The 20,471-nt window shown below is 42.3% G+C and overlaps 1 protein-coding gene across 6 annotated transcripts in view; it reads right to left on the bottom strand.

The window, feature by feature from the left end:
• USP54 (ubiquitin specific peptidase 54) overlaps positions 1 to 20,471 on the bottom strand; it is a 142,521-nt gene that overhangs the window by 48,096 nt on the left and 73,954 nt on the right. For all 6 annotated transcript variants that reach the window (XR_013214531.1, XM_077259260.1, XM_077259264.1 and 3 more), the window contains exon 3: positions 4,829 to 4,921. Coding sequence is in view for 5 of the 6 variants with exons in the window: in XM_077259260.1 (XP_077115375.1) it covers positions 4,829 to 4,921 (93 nt within the window). In the remaining variant the exon portion in view is untranslated. The remainder of the gene's footprint in view (positions 1 to 4,828; positions 4,922 to 20,471) is intronic.

The raw sequence follows: 20,471 nt of genomic DNA, 5'->3' as shown, positions 1-20,471 counted from the left end.
CACATATTTACATCCTATACTGTGTGTCCCTGGTATTTGAGCTCGATCACAATCAATTAAACGGAGCAAAGCTTCTAAATCAATCCCCACAGTCAGGTGTGACATGGCATTGCTTTAAAAAAAAAAATAAAAAAAAATGAATAATATTGATTTTAGATTTATGTTCTTGGAAAAAGTTGTGTATACATGAAGAAAAATACTACACAACATGGCAAAAGGGAAAATTGAGGTAAAAAATAAATAGCAGATTGTGGAAAGATATTTTAAGAGTATTAGAGTTCAGAAATTCCTAATAATGGGGGTTAATGTATATAATGTATGTTGTATTACAAATAGTGATAAGCTCAAATGCTCCTTACGGTTTTCACAAAACATGCGGGACTTCCTGTGTATGTCAGGCAATCCGGGCATGTTGTGGGGGGACTCGAACAACACACGTCTAAGACACTGCATTTTCACCAGACTTGTACACTATAAAGGAAAATAATGGGATACCTTACATGTGCCCCTACAAGTGAATACATCCTTTTCATGGGTACACGCTTTACCTCTACACGAGGGAGAAACATCCATTGAGAAAATGAGTGGCTACAAGGCACACATTCTTTCAGCTATTGTTTTAGATCTGAAGAAAGACGCCCGGATTAGTCTGTCGCCACATTTTAACTAAAACACACAGCAAAAAGCTTCCATGGAAGATTTCCACAGAAGACTTTTGGCTCATACTCGCTTCTAAACTTTATTGTAACAGCACAGAGGGAATTGGGCTGTAAACAAGTCAGAAACCCATAATGAAAAGAAAAATCCAAGTAATTTGGCATAAAGGTGATACCAGTATCCACAACCAATTGCACCATTCATGGTGACGGCTTACCAATATTTGAGGCCAAATGAAACTATGTCTAAGGGCAGAGACAGACTGCCATATTTCTCGTGCTAGAATCCCATGGTAAACCTTGTACAGGCTGTCGGCTCTCCTGACCTGAGCTTGTCAGCTGCATAGAAATCCATCATACTGTCTTGCTCAGATCAGGAGAGGTGCCGGCCAGTGCGTGCAGTGCGATACGATTCTCGCACGAGAAATACAGCAGTCTGACTCTGCCCTAAGAGCCACCCACATACAAACTAAGGCCTCTTTCACACATCCGTGTCTCCGGTACATGTGGTGAAAGTTTTCACACGTACCGAAGACACTGATACATGTAGACCCATTCTGTGCACGTCACTGTGTTTCCAGGTACTGTGTGTCCATGGGCAAAACACACTAACATGTCTGTTTTTTACAGTCAGCACGGGCCGCAAAACGTCCCGCAAATGTGCACATGGAGAACACATGGATGTCATCCGTGTAACACGCACCGGCGCCAGGGAAGAAGCGCTACAGTAAGTGCTGTTCCCCGGCACAGGGTGCTGAAGACGCTCTAATCATTCTCCCTTGCTCTGCCGGCGATCAGCGCGAGCAGAGGAGAATGAGGAGTGTTATATTCAAGTGATAACAATAACAGCAGGCGGAGGCTGATGGGACTATTACTTCCATCAGACTACACTTGCTGGCGCTAATAACACTGACAGCAGGAGCGCCTGATGGTAGTATTCATCAGCCGGCTACTGCGCTATAAATAATAAAAAAAAAAAAATTCAGCGTGGGTTGCACTCTATTTTCTATAACCAGCCAGGCAAAACTCACAGCTGGGGGCTGCAACCCTCAGCCGTCAGCTTCAGCAAGGCTGGTTATCAACATAGGGGTTACATTCCATAGCTCACTGGGTACTACAAGGGATACAATCCATAGTTCACTGGGCAACACAGGGGATCCATTCCATAGTTCACTGGACAACACAGGGGATACATTCCATAGCTCACTGGGTACTACAGGGGATATATTCCATAGTTCACACTTCCTAAGTTTATGTGATGTTTGTGCTTTCTTTTGCTCTTATTCTTTTCAAGTCATCGAGGAAACACAAAGATTACATAAAGGGAACCTGTCACTCCCAAAATTGAAGGTGAGCTAAGCCCACCAGCATCAGGGGCTTATCTACAGCATTCTGTAATGCTGTAGATAAGCCCCCGATGTATCCTAAAAGATGAGAAAAAGAGGTTAGATTATACTCACCCAGGGGCGGTCCCGCTGCGGTGGGCGTCGCGGTCCTGTCCGGGGCCTCCCATCGTTTTACTATGACGTCCTCTTCTTGTCTTCACGCTGCGGCTCCGGCGCAGGCGTACTTTATCTTCCCTGTTGAGGGCAGAGCAAAGTACTGCAGGGCGCAGGCGCCGGGAAAGGTCAGAGAGGCCCAGTGCCTGCGCACTGCAGTACTTTGCTCTGCCCTCAACAGGGAAGATAAAGTACGCCTGCTCCGGAGCCGCAGCGTGAAGAGAAGAAGAGGACATCATCTGATGAAGATAGGAGGCGCCGGACAGCGACACCCATCGGATCGGACCGCAGCGGGACCACCCCTGGGTGAGTATAATCTAAAATCTTTTTCTCATCTTTCAGGATACATCGGGGGCTTATCTACAGCATTACAGAATGCTGTAGATAAGCCCCTGATGCCGGTGGGCTTACCTCATCTTCGATTTTGGGGGTGACAGGTTTCCTTTAACCATTTCACATTAAAATAGAGTTTTCCATAAAAATATTTCTACCATCACGATCTATACTTTATAGAAATGATATGCAATATGACCATGCATTTTAAGAATGTCTCTTTAAATCTATAGGTAACCAGAAAAAAATAAAAACAAACATCCTGGAGATGTGTAATTATGATGTAGCTGTTGAACAAGTTACAGTACAATTATTTTTAATTCTCATAAATCTCTTCTAACTAGTCTTACATTCCAGCATCCAGCCTGGCCGCATTTTCAGCATAATGTCTTAATTATCGTATCATTATACACGCGCTGCTTGGCACTTCTGATTAGTCACACAGGTACAGCTTTTACTCGCATTTAGGCCATGGATTCAAGGCCATGACTGACACCTGATCAAACCTATTCACCATTTGACAATAGGCTTTCATTTTGAGGTCACCTAATATCTGATTCCTTCCGCAAACCTCAGTAATGTTTATGTTACATGATTATTAATTCCTGTTGCAATCAGATTGAAAGAAGTAGGTCAGGACAACACAATGTATTATTAGTATTAAAATCAGAGTCCATCTATATGAAAGGAGAGCACTTAGCAAGTAATCGCCCCATCAGTCACATCTAATGACCGGTCTCCACCTCCTGTCTTTATATTAGGAGAACTGGCAGAGAAATGATCTGCTCTGTAGGCTTCTATCACACATTCTAATATCATTGGGCCCATGCACTGTGAAACATTAATAATAGGTAAATCCATATAAAGAAGAAAGTAGCAACACTTCCGTTGTGTGACGATCAAACCTTAGTCCTTTATTTTCAATACATATTCATGGACAAAGTGGTGCGAGCAACGGAAGTGTTGCTGCTTTCTTCTTTATATGGATTGATCTACGTGTCTACTTCTGGCAAGCACCCTCCAATCGTGACTTCACTCCCATAACGTGCCAATGATTCAGAGTGTATCCCCTCTTCACCAGTAAGTAATTCACTACAATACAAATCTCAGTGCCATTCACTTTTTTCTTCTTTTTGGGCCTATTAATAATAGGTAAGTGTGATCTGAGCAGCAATGTCTTTTCCCCAGTCGGTTTGCGTATCAGAATGTACTCACTGGAGTACCGATGATGGCAGTGATGGGTCAGCTCAGAACAATCTCCTGCAGCATTATTCCCAGAGTTAGTGAGACAGGTGCTGAGCTGACCCATCACTGCCATCATCTGTACTCCAAAGGAGTATGTTCTGAGATTAGTGCAGCTAAAGCCTGGCAAATAAACTTGAGAATAGTAGTAGAATGCAATTTCTTTTCTATAGTAATGAAGACAAATCCCCTAATAAAGGCATTTACAAAGTCTTATAACTTTGCCACTTTTGTATTATTAGCTTTACACTTATACTGTGATCGGCTGCTCTTTTTCACTTTTACACTTAGCCTACACTATTTTTTACGGTTTGCCTCACCATTGTTTATACAATCACATAGTCTTGACCAGCCTTATTGTATCACAACGTGTATCTCACATATTCTTTTGTTGCTGCTTATTTTTTTGATCATTATTGATATTTATTTATACTCATGGTTTTTATGCCAGGGCAACACATTGTGTTATATCACACTGTCTAATCAAATTATTTGGATTGATGCTCAGTGATTTTTGTGTATATACGATTTATCTTCGACCCATATATTATATACACCCTTGTGTTCCACCCAGTTCTATCTCTAGTCATATTTACCCATGTGTGTGCGTCCTTTTTGGATAACTTTGTACTTTTTGCATTGCGGTCTGTATCATTTTTTACCTGTATTTATTTTCCACTCAAATTTGTTTTTACTAGTTTCATGTATTAATAAAATTATATTACATTGGACTGTATGGTCGGTTTTTGTGCTGTCTTCTGTGTTTGCTAATAATGACATTGTACGGTAATAAGAACCCTAATCTGATGGTGTGGATGTGCCCTCTATCAGTCAGCTAATATTGATAGACTGGAATGGCAGGATTAATCACTGCTCACTGCCTTTATGCCACAAGAGCACTTTTGGATTTTATAATATTTACGTCTGCTATATCATTACTGGCAACTGATGTGACAATACAATAAAGAGTCAAATCTTCTTATGCATACACTAGCTATACTCAAACCCATCTGTATACACACAATATATGTTTTTTAATTAAATATATGTGTGAACGTAAAGATCTGATATATACATTTATGGCACATTATCACCTACCTTCAGCGCACAGAATATGCAGGAGTCACCCATACATTTGTGAGTGGTTAACTGGCGGAAGCTCCGGCGGAAAATATCAAGGTGCCACAAAACCTGTGAAGAAAGATCACATTCAGGTTAACACAATGGAAAGAAAGATCAACACAGCAACTGTATATGGGGGCATCAGCACAAGGAGCAAAAATATTATCCAACGAAAGCTGAACAGATACGTCGTTTTGTGGAATGAACAGAGGTGTAGATCAGTGAATGGCAAGGTATACTAAATTATCAGCCCGCCCATAGTGATCTGGGCACAGATACAGGGAAGAACATTAATCATAGAGGGTGAAGGCCGAATGGACTGCTTGTCTCACAATGAGCAGAGATTAAGAACAATAAATTATATTGACATTTTACTCACAAAATATATTAGAGATGGACAGATAGGAGTTTCTGTATCTCCATCTGTGGTGCAGCTCTTGTTGTATAATGTATATATATATATATATATATATATATATATATATATATATATATATATATATATATATATATATATAAAGAATATATATATATATATATATATATATATATATATATATATATATATATACACACACATACACATATATATATATATATATATATATATATATATATATATATATATATATATATATATATATATATATATATATACATACACACACACACATACATACACACACACATTTTATTTGTTTATTTTTTATTTTTTTTGGGGGGGAGGGTTTTTGGTTTTTCTAAAGCTGCCCCCCCCCCCCATTAAATTGTCTATAAAGGAAATGTGCAGTACCTTAAAGAGGTTCCTGGGGGTTTTTTGTTTGTTTTTTTTTAAAAAAGGATCTCACATCCAGGCTTTTTTTTTTAAAACAAAGTTTTACACACCCTCCCCAGGTTCAGCACCAAGCCTCAGACACTGCCCCTTGCGTCAGTAGCGTGGAGGTCATGCCGACAGCACCATAGCCAATCACTGAGCTAAGCTCTATACTCTGGGAGAGCCACTGAGCTCATGGATTGGCTTTAGGACTGTCGATATGATGTCAGCACTGCAGCCAATAACCAGGAACAATGGCGGTGACTCAGAGCCGGACCTGGGGAGGGTGCATAAAGAAAAGTTTGTTTTTAAAAAAGAAAACCAAGCGTGGTAGCAGGGCTTTTCTGAAACCTGAAAACCTACTTTTAGCATTTTCTACTTCAGCCATTTTTCTCAAACCGAGAAACAGAGAGGAGATTGTACTGTGCCTTCCTCAATCACTTAGCACTTGGGTCATGCGTTTGAAGCAGATATTATTGCACCCATTGGGACCTCTGACAAACTGAACTCACATGACTGGCGACCCTGGGGGCATCCATTACGGTTAGGCCTAGATTTCTCACCACTGGAGACTTGGACCACCACAAGATGTAGACAATCCAACTGTGTCACTGGTCTAGTTCTAAGGGACAGCACTGAAATGTAAGGTCTGTGGACAGATCAGTCTTTGATCTGTAATCTGTTCACACACTTGTTTTTTGTCATCTACTTACTGTCTTAATGATGTTTGGGGCAAGGGTCTTTCCCTTCCTGGCCAGAAGCATTTCTATGGTTGTTTAACTATGGGACAATAAGGACCCAATAGATACCATGATATGCTTTATACGTTTTGGTTAGGTACGCACTTTCTAAAATGGCATTATAAATTTGCCCTTCAGGTTAGGCTACACAATGCTGTTACAGCAGCTAGTCCTCTAGAGCGGCCCATACACATTTATTTCAGGGGTCTGGTCTGATCCCGCTGGAATAGACAACAATGTAATGCGTACAGCAGCTTCCCAATGATGACCGGGCACACTGTATGTATCTATAGTTTCTGGAAGACAGTCACTACACAGAGATGTTGTAATGGGCTATCTGCCATTCTATTGCTTGTTACCGACTGTAACAGACACTGGAAAAGAAGAGTGAATATTACCATTATATATTAAATAATTCTAGCCAAAACATATCCCACCTACAAGTCTATACTTCTGGGTATTCTGATCACAGAAGATGGAGAATATCTACTATATAATTGTCTAAGGGTCACTTCCGTCTGTCCTTCTGTCTGTAACGGTTATTCGTTCGCTGATTGGTCTCGCCAGCTGCCTGTCATGGCTGCCGCGACCAATCAGCGACGCGCACAGTCCGGAAGAAAATGGCCGCACTCACTGCCCGGCGCCCGCATACTCCCCTCCGCTCACCGCTCACACAGGGTTAATGCCGGCGGTAACGGACCACGTTATGCCGCGGGTAACGCACTCCGTTACCGCTGCTATTAACCCTGCGTGACCAAGGTTTTTTTTTACTATTGACACAGCCTATGGAGCGCCAATAGTAAAAACATCTAATGTTAAAAATAATAAAAAAAAATAAAAAACGATTATATAATCACCTACGCCGCCTTTCCCGCTGCTCACGATGCAACCAGCACGTTCCGGTGGCACAGATGGTCTGGCAGAAGGACCTGCCATGACGTCACGGTCATGTGAACGCTACACGGTCATGTGACCGCGACGTCATGACAGGTCCTGCACGACAAGGACCTGCAGTGACGTCACGGTCATGTGACCACGTCACGGTCATGTGACCGCGTCACGGTCACATACCACGACGTCATCACACCCTGGGACCGGAAGATGCACCCCACACAGGCGACAGAGCTACAACGCGCCTGCGGAAGGTGAGTATATGTTTATTTTTTATTTTTTTAACCTGTGTCATACGTGGATGGGCAATATGCTACATGGGCTGTGCAATATAGTACCTTTGTCATACGTGGCTGGGCAATATACTACATAGCTGGGCAATATACTACATGGGCTGTGCAATATACTACGTGGCTGTGCAGTATACTACGTCACTGGGCAATATACTACGTCACTGGGCAATATACTACGTCACTGGGCAATATACTACGTGGCTGTGCAGTATACTACGTCACTGGGCAATATACTATGTGGCTCTGCTGTATACTACGTCACTGGGCAATATACAATGTAACTGGGCAATATACAATGTAACTAGGCAATATACTACGTGGCTGGGCAATATACTACGTGGCTGGGCAATGTACTACGTGGCTGGGCAATGTACTACGTGGCTGGGCAATATACTACGTCACTGGGCAATATACTACGTCGCTGGGCAATGTACTACGTCGCTGGGCAATGTACTACGTGGCTGGGCAATATACTACGTGGCTGGGCAATATACTACGTGGCTTGGCAATATACAATGTAACTGGGCAATATACAATGTAACTAGGCAATATACTACGTCGCTGGGCAATATACTACGTGGCTGTGCAATATACTACGTGGCTGGGCAATATACTATGTGGACATACATATTCTAGAATACCCGATGCGTTAGAATCGGGCAACCATCTAGTATTAAATAACCATCTTAACTATTCTTGGCGTGTCCGATGTCAGTTTGTGTCCAAAATACTGCCACCATGTGGTTGGATGCCTGCATGACATGCTAAGGCTACGTTCACATTAGCGTCTTTGGGTGCAGCGTCATCGACGCAACCCAAAACGCAATACACATCGCAGCGTTTTTTGACGCATGCGGTCAACGCATAACAACCCAATAAAAATTAAATAAACCACCATAAATTGCAAGAAAAAAAAAAAAATGTCACACACATAAAAAAAAACCAAACAACAAACATTGCAAAGAATAAAAAAAATGGGCAGAGAAATTATGTACTTACATCTCTTGAAGGCAGAGCTGTGTCTCGTGTACGCTCTGTTTCCAGACGTGCAGGCAAGTGAAATACAATGCAATCACCCTTTTTTTATATCTATGGGGTGGTCTTGTCACTGTCTAGACAATTCATCACTTGTTTTTTACTCAAAAGGCGCATGCGTCGAACAACGCAGGTCAACGCAGGCACTTGCGCCCTATGCGTTGTACATAGACAGTAATGTGGTTTTTTGGCGCATTTACGACGCAAGTGCGTTGCATGCGTTGTTTACCGGAAATTTGGCGCAGGAAAAATGCAACATGTAGCGTCGGCCGCGCCCTGTCTGGGGTGCCCAAATGGCGCATGCGTCGTACAACGCATACCGGTGCATGTCCATGCGCCCCCCATGTTAAAGATAGGGGCGCATGACGCATGCGTCGGTATCCGTCGACGACGCTGCGCCCAAAGACGCTAATGTGAACGTAGCCTTAGGCATTTATATATTTGGCTAATAGAGGACTTGATGCCTAATTCTTTACACTGTAGAGCAATGTTGCCCAACTCCAGTCCTCAAGAGCCACCAACTGATCAGGTTTTCTGGGTTACCATAGTATTGTACAAGTAAGAAAACATGATCTGTTGTTGTCTCTCGAGGACTAGAGTTGGGGAAACGTTGCCATAAAAGGATGCTGGGCCCACACTCACCAGCCAGGGGAGGGAGAATAATGTTGCGCCACCTACTCACCATGGTAGCGGAGAGCGGCTCCTGCTATTCTGACAGCACCCACATCAAAGTGTAGAGCATGATAGGGGAATGTACAGTGTGATGTGGGAGGCACAAAACTAGCACCGAGCGGCTCCTGCTACAATGAGGGTATTGCACAGAGATCTCGACGTTGGTTTGACCTGGGGATTTTGTGTACTGGAAATACCACATACATTACTATTATTACTATTATTATTCCTAATGCTACAAAGTCATTTTTGTGAGCATGGATGTTTGTATATTCAGATTGCAGTCGTTATCCTAAGTGGATGCATCCTGGGGCGAGCTCTCCACTAGTATATACACTGCTCAAAAAAATAAAGGGAACACTAAAATCCCAGATCCTAGATACCAGTGAATGAAATATTCCAGTTGTAAATTTTTATTCATTACATAGTGGAATGGGTTGAGAGCAATAAAACATAAAAATGATCAAAGTAAATCAAAACTAATACTCCAAGTAGGTCTGAATTTGGAATAATGCTTAAACTCAAAGTGGAAAATCAAATCATAGGCTGATCCAACTTCAGTGGAAATTCCTCGAGACAAAAATGATGCTCAGTAGTGTGTGTGGCCTCCACGTGCCTGTATGACCTTCCTTACAATGCCTGGGCATGCTCCTGATGAGGCGGCGGATGTTATCCTGATGGATCGCCTCCCAGTCCTGGATTAACCCCTTCCCAACAGATGCAGTATAGATACGTCATGTCAATCAAGCGACCACCAAGACTAATCGCACGGTGAACGCTCATTGCCGCTGCTATTTCTCACAGCATAGAACATATCGCTTTCGTCCCGGGGGGTGGCAACTATGATGGCGGTGATTGGATGTTGAATCCTGAACAGCCAATCACAGCGTTTCAGGCAGATTGCACTTATGTCCAGCCTAGGATCGGTGCTGTAAGGGCCAGGTCTGATTGGTGCTATAGGCATCATCGTCAATCAGAACGTGCAGACACGCTGTGACTGGCAAGTGACCACCCTGTTCATCCTCAGTCTAGCTTCAGATTTGTACAGGGCGGGCACTCTGTGCACCATGCTGGGTCTTGTGGTGCCACCAAAGCCTGTGCCATCAATGAGATTGCTGCTGCTCCTCCTGCTGAAGAAAAATGAAGGAGTTTCTGATCCTGCCCTGATCTTTCCCTAATCCCACTCTCCCCACCTGCCCCCCATCTGCCGCCGAGCGCTGATCATTACTTGATCACTGATTCTTTTTCATGTGTCCTGCAGCCGCCGAGCATTGATCCGTGACAGGATTCACTGATCAACATCAGTGCTCGCTGGTTTCCAGGACTTTTTTGTCCCTGTCTATTTTTCTCCCCTCTTTGCACCACCTCTGTGAGTGCATCCTGCAGCTGCCGAGCGTTGATCATCCGTGTGTGCGTTCTACAGCCATCGAGCGCTGGTTGGTGATAAACATCACTGACCCGGCCTCCGGTTGTTTTGCTTTTTTTGATGATAAAAGAATCAAGTAAAAAATAATTTAGATTAGTTGATAGGATTAGATTAGTTAGGGACAATAAAAATTTACTGCAGTGAGGGTATGTGCACACGTCCGGATTTCTTGCAGAAATTTCCTGAAGAAAACCGGAAATTTTCTGCAAGAAATCCGCATTTTTTTTTTTGCGTTTTTTTTCCGTTTTTTTAGCATCCTGCAAGCGTAATTAGCTTGCAGAATGCTAAAGTTTTCCAAGCGATCTGTAGCATCGCTTGGAAAACTGACTGACAGGTTGGTCACACTTGTCAAACATAGTGTTTGACAAGTGTGACCATCTTTTTACTATAGATGCAGCCTATGCAGCATCTATAGTAAAAGATAGAATGTTTAAAAATAATAAAAAAAATAAAAAAAAATGTTTATACTCACCTGCAGGCGTCCGTTCCTATAGATGCCGGCGTGGTTCAGGACCTTCCATGACGTCGCGGTCACATGAGCGGTCACATGACCGGTATCGACCAATCACAAGACCGTGACGTCATCGCAGGTCCTTCACCGCACACCAGCTATAGAAACCGAAGCGGCAGCATGCAGCGGAGAGACGGGAACACTCCGGGGACATCGAAGGTGAGTATATGACTATTTTTTATTTTATTTCTTTTTTTTTTACCAATTATATGGTGCCCAGTCCGTGGAGGAGAGTCTCCTCTCCTCCACCCTGGGTACCAACCGCACATAATCTGCTTACCACCCGCATGGTGTGCACAGCCCCGTGTGGGAAGTAAGCAGATCAATGCACTCCTAGGTGTGCGGAATCCCCGCAATTCCGCATTTTAACGAACATGTTGCTTTTTTTTCCGCGATGCGATTTTTTCGCGGAAAAAAGGCTACATTTGCACAAAAAATGCGGAATACACTGAAAATAATGGGAGGCATATGTTAGCCTTTTTTTCGCATTTTTATCACGTTTTTATAGCGAAAAAACGCGAAAAAAAACACAAAAAATACTGAACGTGTGCACATGGCCTGATCGTCGTCTACTACAGCATTTTTTACTAAATTGAGTTAGTGTCAAAAAAGAGAAACAAAAAGAAATTTAGATTAGTTGATAGGATTAGATTAGGGAAAGTAAAACTATACGTAGTAATCGTTGTCTACTACGGTATATTTACTGAACTGAGTTAGTGTCTGCATGGAAAAAAAGAATACAAAAAGAAAAGAAAAAAATAATGTAGATTAGGTACAGTAAAATATATTGCAGTAATCGTTTCAATTCAGTAAAAAATACTGTAGTAATCAGGTTAAGTGTCAGTTTTAGTAGGTTTGTTTTTTATTTTACCAATTTTTTCTAATTTTTCTTTCTACATTCTTTTCTTTTTTTTCCTCTTCTAAATAAAAAAAGTTTTATACCAAGCAATCAAACACAACTGAATGAAATTTGGCAAACACAAAAAAAAAATGTTGTCCTGCTCGTCCAAACCCCAGCATTCAGCGGAGGAGGCATACGCTTTCCTTGCCCCCGACACGGACAGTGAGGGAGAGGATCCCACCTTCATTTTTCCTCCTCCTCCTCCTCTTGTGATACCGAACCGCCACGAAGAAGCCCCAGGACAGAAAATGAACCAGCGCCTACCATTACTGACCCCGTCTGAACCTCACCTCCCAAGAACTATGAGCCACAGATTCCTGAATTTGTGGCGCAATCAGGTATCTAATTTGACACCACCTGCCTCACAGAAATTTACTTTTTCAAAGTCTTTTTCTCTGAAGATTTTGTTGTTAATCTCATGTTGTCGCAGACCAATTTGTACGCCCAGCAATTTTTATCCCAAAATCAGACTTCATCATTTGCCAACTGGACCCATGTAGACACCCTAGAAATGATGAAATTTTGGGGCATGGTTTGTCACATGGGGATAGTGAAGAAGCCACAAATTCGGCAATATTGGAGTTTTGACGTTTTGTATAATACTCCAGTGCTCCACATGGCTATGGCATGACACGTGAATGAGTCCCTAATACAATTCAAAGGGAGGCTCAAATTCCAGCAATACCTGCCCAGTAAGAAGGCCAGGTACAAAATTAAGCTGAAGAAAGTGTGCGAGAGTACCTCAGGGTACACCCACAAGTTCAGGGTTTATGAAGAGCAGGACACCCATAGTCAACCCCCTGTGGTGTACCCACTGCAGGATCAAGGCTATCATCTCTATGTAAATAACTTTTATACCAGTGTCCCACTGTTCAAGTCAATGTCTGCACGAGTACTGTCCGCAAAAACCAGAAAGGCCTCCCTAGGACGGTAATTGGGCAGCTGCTCAGAAAGGGTGAGAGCAGTGCACAATGTTGTGACAACATGCTGGTTGGAAAGTACAAGGACAAGAGGGATGTCCTTTTCTTGACCACCATACAGGGTGATGGCAGCACCCCCAGCACTGTATGAGGTACCTCTACACAGGTCCACAATCCAAACTGTGTACTGCGGTACAACAAGTATGTGGGGGGATTTGAGTTGATCTCTCTGATCAAGTCCTCCGGCCATACAGTGTGGTGAGAAAAGCCAACGTGTGGTACAAGAAGCTGGCCATGCACATCGTACAGATGGCAATGTACAATGCTTTCGTGCCATCACAATGTGCAGGCCAGACTGGGACCTTCCTTCAGTTTCAGGAAGTAGTGATCAAGGCCCTAATATTTGGCAGTCGGGAAGGAGCGAGTACCAGTGCTAGCGGAACTGAAAGTGCCTGTGTTGTACCAGGCCAACATTTCCCCGGTGAGGTCCCTCAAACTGCAGAGAGAGGAAATACACAAAAAATGTGCAAAGTGTGTTACAGAAGGGGGATACGAAAGGACACCATTTGTCAGTGTGACACCTGCCCCGACAAACTTCCCCTGTGTATGAAAGGCTTCCAGAGTCTACCCCTCATCCATGGACTAATAAATTTATTTCTCACAAATGCCAAACTGATGGGACTACACACTACTCACATATGCCAACCTGACGTACACTACATAAGTCACGTATGCCACCACAAAATTCACATACCAGGAAAATACTAGATCAATTCCAATATAGGGTCACTAGTGGGGGATTTCCAAAGCTAAGGCACATCAGGGGCTCTGCAAACACGAGACGGTGCCTGCAGACCATTCCATCAAAATCTGAGGTCCAAAACGTCACTCCTTCCCTTCTGAGCCCTGCCATGCGCCCAAACAGTGGTTTTCCTCTACTTATGGGGTAACAGCATACTTCAGAGAACTTGCACAACAGATTTGGGGGTCCAATTTCTCCTGTTACCCTTGTGAAAATAAAAAACTTCGGGCTAAAAGATGATTTTGGGGATTTTTTTTTTTTTTTTTTACATTTTCACAGCTCTACGTTATAAGCTTCCGTACAGCACCTGGGGGTTCAAAGTGCCCACCACACATCTAGATAAGCTCCATGCGGGAAGGGGAGGGGGAGAGGCTAGTTTTATAAATGGGGTTACTTGTGGGGGGTTTCCACTGTTTAGGCACATCAGGGGCTCTCCAAACGCAACATGACGTACACTAATTTCAACAAATTTTGCATTCAAAAAGTCAAATTGTGCCCCTTCTCTTCTGAGCTCAAAAAGTGCTTTTCCCCCCACATATGGAGTATTGGCATGCTCAGGAAAACTAGCACAACAACTTTTGGGGTCCATTTTTTCAGGTTATTCTTGTGAAAATATAAAAATAGGGTCTAAATTAAAATTTTATTGAAAAAAAACATAAAATGTAAATTTTTTCCCATTCACATTCCATTAATTCCTGTCAAGCACCTGAAGAGTTAATAAACTTGTTGAATGTGGTTTGAGCACCTTGAGGGGTGGAGTTTTTAGAATGGTGTCACTTGAGTATTTTCTCTAATATAGGCCCCCTAAAGTCACTTCAAATGTGATGTGGTCCCTAAAAAAATGGTTTTGTAAATTTTTTAGGAAAAAATGGGAAGTCGCTGGTCAACTTTAAGCCCTTACAACTTTCTAATAAAAAAATCATGTTTCAAAAATTGTGCTGTTGTAAAGCAGACATGTGGTAAATGTTATTTATTAACTGTTTTGTGTGACATAACTTTCTGATTTAAGGGCATAAGAATTCAAAGTTTGAAAATTGCTACATTTTCCAAATTTTCTACAAAATTTGTTTTGTTCACAAATAAACGCAATATCGAAGAAATGTTACTACTATCATGAAGTACGACATGTCACGAAAAAAAAAGAATCAGTGGGATCTGTTGAAGGGTCCCATACAGTTGTGGCCAAAAGTATTGACACCCCTGCAATTCTGTCAGATAATACTCAGCTTCTTCCTGAAAATGATTGCAAACACAAATTCTTTGGTATTATTATCTTCATTTAATTTGTCTTAAATGAAAAAACACAAAAGAGAATGAAGCAAAAAGCAAAACATTGATCATTTCACACAAAACTCCAAAAATGGGCCAGACAAAAGTATTGGCACCCTCAGCCTAATACTTGGTTGCACAACCTTTAGCCAAAATAACTGCGACCAACCGCGTCCGGTAACCATCAATGAGTTTCTTACAATGCTCTGCTGGAATTTTAGACCATTCTTCTTTGGCAAACTGCTCCAAGTCCCTGATATTTGAAGGGTGCCTAATCCAGACTGCCATTTTTTAGATCTCTCTACAGGTGTTCTATGGGATTCAGTTCTGGATTCATTCCTGGCCACCTTAAAGTCTCCAGTGCTTTCTCTCAAACCATTTTCTAGTGCTTTTTGAAGTGTGTTTTGGGTCACTGTCCTGCTGGAAGACCCATGACCTCTGAGGGAGACCCAGCTTTCTCACACTGGGCCCTACATTATGCTGCAAAATTTGTTGGTAGTCTTCAGACTTCATAATGCCATGCACACGGTCAAGCAGTCCAGTGCCAGAGGCAGCAAAGCAACCCCAAAACATCAGGGAACCTCCACCATGTTTGACTGTAGGGACCGTGTTCTTTTCTTTGAATGCCTCTTTTTTTTCTCCTGTAAACCCTATGTTGACGCCTTTGCCCAAATAGCTCTACTTTTGTCTCATCTGACCAGAGAACATTCTTCCAAATTCTTCTTTTAGGCTTTTTCAGGTAAGTTCTGGCAAACTCCAGCCTGGCTTTTTTAGGTCTCGGGGTAAGAAGTGGGGTCTTCCTGGGTCTCCTACCATACAGTCCCTTTTCATTCAGACGCCGACGGATAGTACAGGTTGACACTGTTGTACCCTCGGACTGCAGGGCAGCTTGAACTTGTTTGGATGTTAGTCGAGGTTCTTTATCCAACATCCGCACAATCTTGCGTTGAAAACTCTTGTCAATTTTTCTCTTCCGTCCACATCTAGGGAGGTTAGCCACAGTGCCATGGGCTTAAACTTCTTGATGACACTGCGCACGGTAGACACAGGAACATTCAGGTCTTTGGAGATTGACTTGTAGCCTTGAGATTGCTCATGCTTCCTCACAATTTGGTTTCTCAAGTCCTCAGACAGTTCTTTGGTCTTCTTTCTTTTCTCCATGCTCAATGAGGTACACACAAGGACACAGGACAGAGGTTGAGTCAACTTTAATCCATGTCAACTGGCTGCAAGTGATTTAGTTATTGCCAACACCTGCTAGGTGCCACAGGTAAGTTACAGGTGCTGTTAATTACACAAATTAGAGAAGCATCACATGATTTTTCGAACAGTGCCAATACTTTTGTCCACCCCTTTTTTTATGTTTGGTGTGGAATTATATCCAATTTGGCTTTAGGACAATTCTTTTTGTGTTTTTTCATTTAAGGCAAATTAAATGAAGAAAATACCAAAGAATTTGTGTTTGTAATCATTTTCAGGAAGAAACTGAGTATTATCTGACAGAATTGCAGGGGTGTCAATACTTTTGGCCACAACTGTAGTTATTACTTCAGAAAGTAACAGTGGTCAGAATTATAAAATGTAGGCCGGTCATGAAGGTGAAAACAGACCTGGGGTGAAGGGGTTAAAGAAACAGGCAACTCCTGTACAGTCTGCGGTGCAATGTGACATTTGTGGATGGAAAGAGACATGGTGTCCAAGATGTGCTCAATTGGATTCAGGTCTGGGGAACGGGCGGGCCAGTTCATAGCTCAATGCCTGCATCTTGCAGGAACTGCTGACATACTCCAGCCATATGAGGCCTAGCATTGTCCTGCATTAGGAGGAACCCAGGGCCTACTGCATATGGTCTCACAATGGGTCTGAGGATCTCATCTTGTACCTAATGGCAGTCAGGCTACCTCTGGCGAGCACATGGAGGGCTGTGCGCCCCTCCAAACAAATGCCACTCCACTCCATTACTGACCCACTGACAAACCGGTCATGCTGGAGGATGTTGCAGACAGCAGAACCTTCTCCTCGGTGTTTCCAGACTGTAACATGGGCTCAGTGTGAACCTGCTCTCATTCATGAAGAGCACAGGGTGCCAATATCGAATCTGCCAAGCTTGGTGTCCTCTGGAAAATGCCAATCAGCCTGCACAATGTTGGCATGTAAGCCCAACACCCACTTGTGTACGTTGCACCCTCATACCACCCTCATGGGAGTCTATTTCTGGCAGTTTGAGCAGACATGGATGTTAGTGGCATGCTGGAGGTGATTTTGCAGGGCTCTGACACAGCTCCTCCTGTTCTGTCTTGAACAAAGGAGGAGGTAGCGGTCCTGTTTCTGGGTTGTTACCCTCTTACATCCCCTCAACATCTCCTGGTGTATTAGCCTGTCTCCTGGTATTTGCTCCATGCTCTGAACACTGTGCTGACAAACCCAGCTACCCTTCTTGAAGCAGCTCGCATTGATGTGCTATCCTGGATGAGCTTCACTAACTGAGCATCATCTGTGGTTTTATTAACACAAACGTCACTAAATTTATAAACATAAGGCGACTCAAAATTATATTACTAATTTTGGAGGACAAAGAGTCAAAAAATGGCCCAGAAAGTAACATTAAAACATGTTTATTGAAAATTCAACTTGCATAAAAGCACATACATATCGCATATGGAGAAGACATCATATTATAAAAAAGTGAATTGTGACTGTGTCCATTGGTGCAACCAAAACACCAGGTTCACAGATCGGGACACGATTGCAGTAATAATATAAATTATATGTTGCAGCAACAAGTAACAATAAACTCCATATATATATATAGAGAATTATATCTGATGCATGGTAACTAAAGTAAATATTACCAGCTTGTAATAGTGCTGACCGTATTACCATACATACATAAGTGCCTTACAACATATAGAGCATAAAAATGTAAGAACTAGTTACCCATCAGTGTTCAAGTGAGCCCGACTGGATCCTGGATGTGTACCCCACATATGGTAATATTTACTTTAGTTACCATGCATCAGATATAATTCTCTATATATATATATGGAGTTTATTGTTACTTGTTGCTGCAACATATAATTTATATTATTACTGCAATCGTGTCCCGATCTGTGAACCTGGTGTTTTGGTTGCACCAATGGACACAGTCACAATTCACTTTTTTATAATATGATGTCTTCTCCATATGCGATATGTATGTGCTTTTATGCAAGTTGAATTTTCAATAAACATGTTTTAATGTTACTTTCTGGGCCATTTTTTGACTCTTTGTCCTCCAAAATTAGTATCATCTGTGGTTTGTAGACAACGTCTCAAGCTACTGAACCTCTAGGGGTGAGAGCAATGACAATATGCAAAAGTGACCAAAACAACAGCCAAAAAGGATGAGAACAGAAAATGGTCTATGGTCACCCCCTGTAGAACCTCTCCTTTATAGGCGTTGTCTTGGTAATTACCTATCATTTCTATCTGTTGTCTGTTCAATTTGCACAACAGTAGGAGAAATTGATTCACAATTGGTGTTGCTTCATAACTGGACAGAATGATTTCACAGAAGTGTGACTTACTTGGAGTTACATTGTGATGTTTAAGTGTTGCCTTTATTTTTTAGAGCAGAGTATATACAAGATTTACTTTCCTAACATTATTACACCTTTAATTTACTGGAAAATCTCCAGAAGTCCATTTATTTTGGTTGACAAGCAGACAGGAGAAATCCATGGATATATTTTTACAATGACTCAAAATGGGTTAAAAAAAAATAATAATGGAATACTCATTTCCCACGTTTTGAAACATTGCCAAAAAGTAGAGATTACATTACAAATACCACAGGAAAAAGGAGTTTTGACAGATTGAGTATATTAAATACCGATTCTCTTGATTCTGGGGTTTATAACAAAAAAACCAGAACTGCAAATGCAAAAAAAAAAAAAAAAATCACAGAAATTTACTTTTAAAGGGTACATGTCTAAACCATTTTCATGAACTAATATCGCTGTATAGGTCGTATAGCAACTCGTAAGATGATAAAAGTCTTGCTGTAGATCGATGTACCATACTACTTTCACTCAAAAAAAGCATCCTGACAGGTTCCCTTTAGTTTTTGTTCCTGTGATGGGGAGCTTTGCAGCTACTGTTGCACACCCCAGTAACACCAGTCATGACTCCATTGTATTATATGTCTCCCTAACCAGTGAGAACCTGCATATAAAGCAGCTATGAATTATTGCTGAGCAATTTTACAACCAAATGCCACAGATTTTGTAATTTTCCCAAGACCAACCAGGTTTTTTCATGAGGATTTTGGTAAAAATATGCACAATAATACATTTTATTGGAGAGAAGTTCAGACAGGTATTTAAACATCTCACATAGGAGCCTATGGGCGACTGATGCCTCCAGGTGTGTACCTCTCATGGGCACTTCAAAATGCCGTGTGAAAGCTGCCAAAATGGGAGGCATAAAGACGCACAGTCCTAATGGGACCCATAATTAGCGCTCTGGGAAGCACCATTTCTCCTTAGCGATGTGACGGTGCAGCTTGGAAAGTATCTCGGCTCAGGGACACTCTGAATTCCTGAGCTCACCACTAACGAATGGGCAGAGTGCTCCTGAATCGCTCAGTCTGATCATAGAGAAAACAGCAGTGACGATTACAGCTGCGTTGTCCTGTACTCCCCTCCCTGCAGTCATATTAATGATCAGTGCAGGGAAGAAACAAAGTTCAGTATCCGGTAACAGTCAGGACAACACAGGGGCATGGAGAGACGAGCAATCACTTGACTCCAGGTATGATATACCAACTGCTCCACGGCCCTCCACCAGGGAGTTTCATGTAACCAGTTGACTGTCCTACACCACCAGGATCCTTACGTTAACACAGTTACTGTCCAAGACTACAAGGGACAAAAGAACTAACCAGCTGACTGTCCTAGACCACCAGGAATATTGACATCTTTTCAGTGTTTTAGATTGCCATGAATGCCATACACCTGGAACCAACGTCTCTCTCCCAACCCCCCATACACAGGAGCACTGAGCTCCGCTGACTGCATTTTCAACAGGGAAACAATAGACATCTGTGGTCGTAGATTAGCTCCTCTGACACTAAAAGGAGGGGGCGTTAAGCTCCATCATGACAAATGAGGTCCGAGACGGTTGAGAGGTCAAACAGCTCCACAGAAATTGGCAGGTGTGGGCAATTTTCATCTAATGTGTATGGGGGCATTAAAAGGATTTTTTGATTAACAAAAGTTGTCCCCAAACACCTATATACATGTAAAATAGAAAACTGAGCAGGAACTTTCCCTCCATGGGTCCTGCGCGGGCTCACCTGCTCCATT

The sequence above is a fragment of the Ranitomeya variabilis genome, chromosome 4, assembly GCF_051348905.1.
Source record: "Ranitomeya variabilis isolate aRanVar5 chromosome 4, aRanVar5.hap1, whole genome shotgun sequence".
NCBI classification, from domain to species: Eukaryota; Metazoa; Chordata; class Amphibia; order Anura; family Dendrobatidae; genus Ranitomeya; species Ranitomeya variabilis.
The sequence above is the reverse complement of the archived record's forward strand: the minus strand, read 5'-3'. Positions and strand labels throughout refer to the sequence as shown.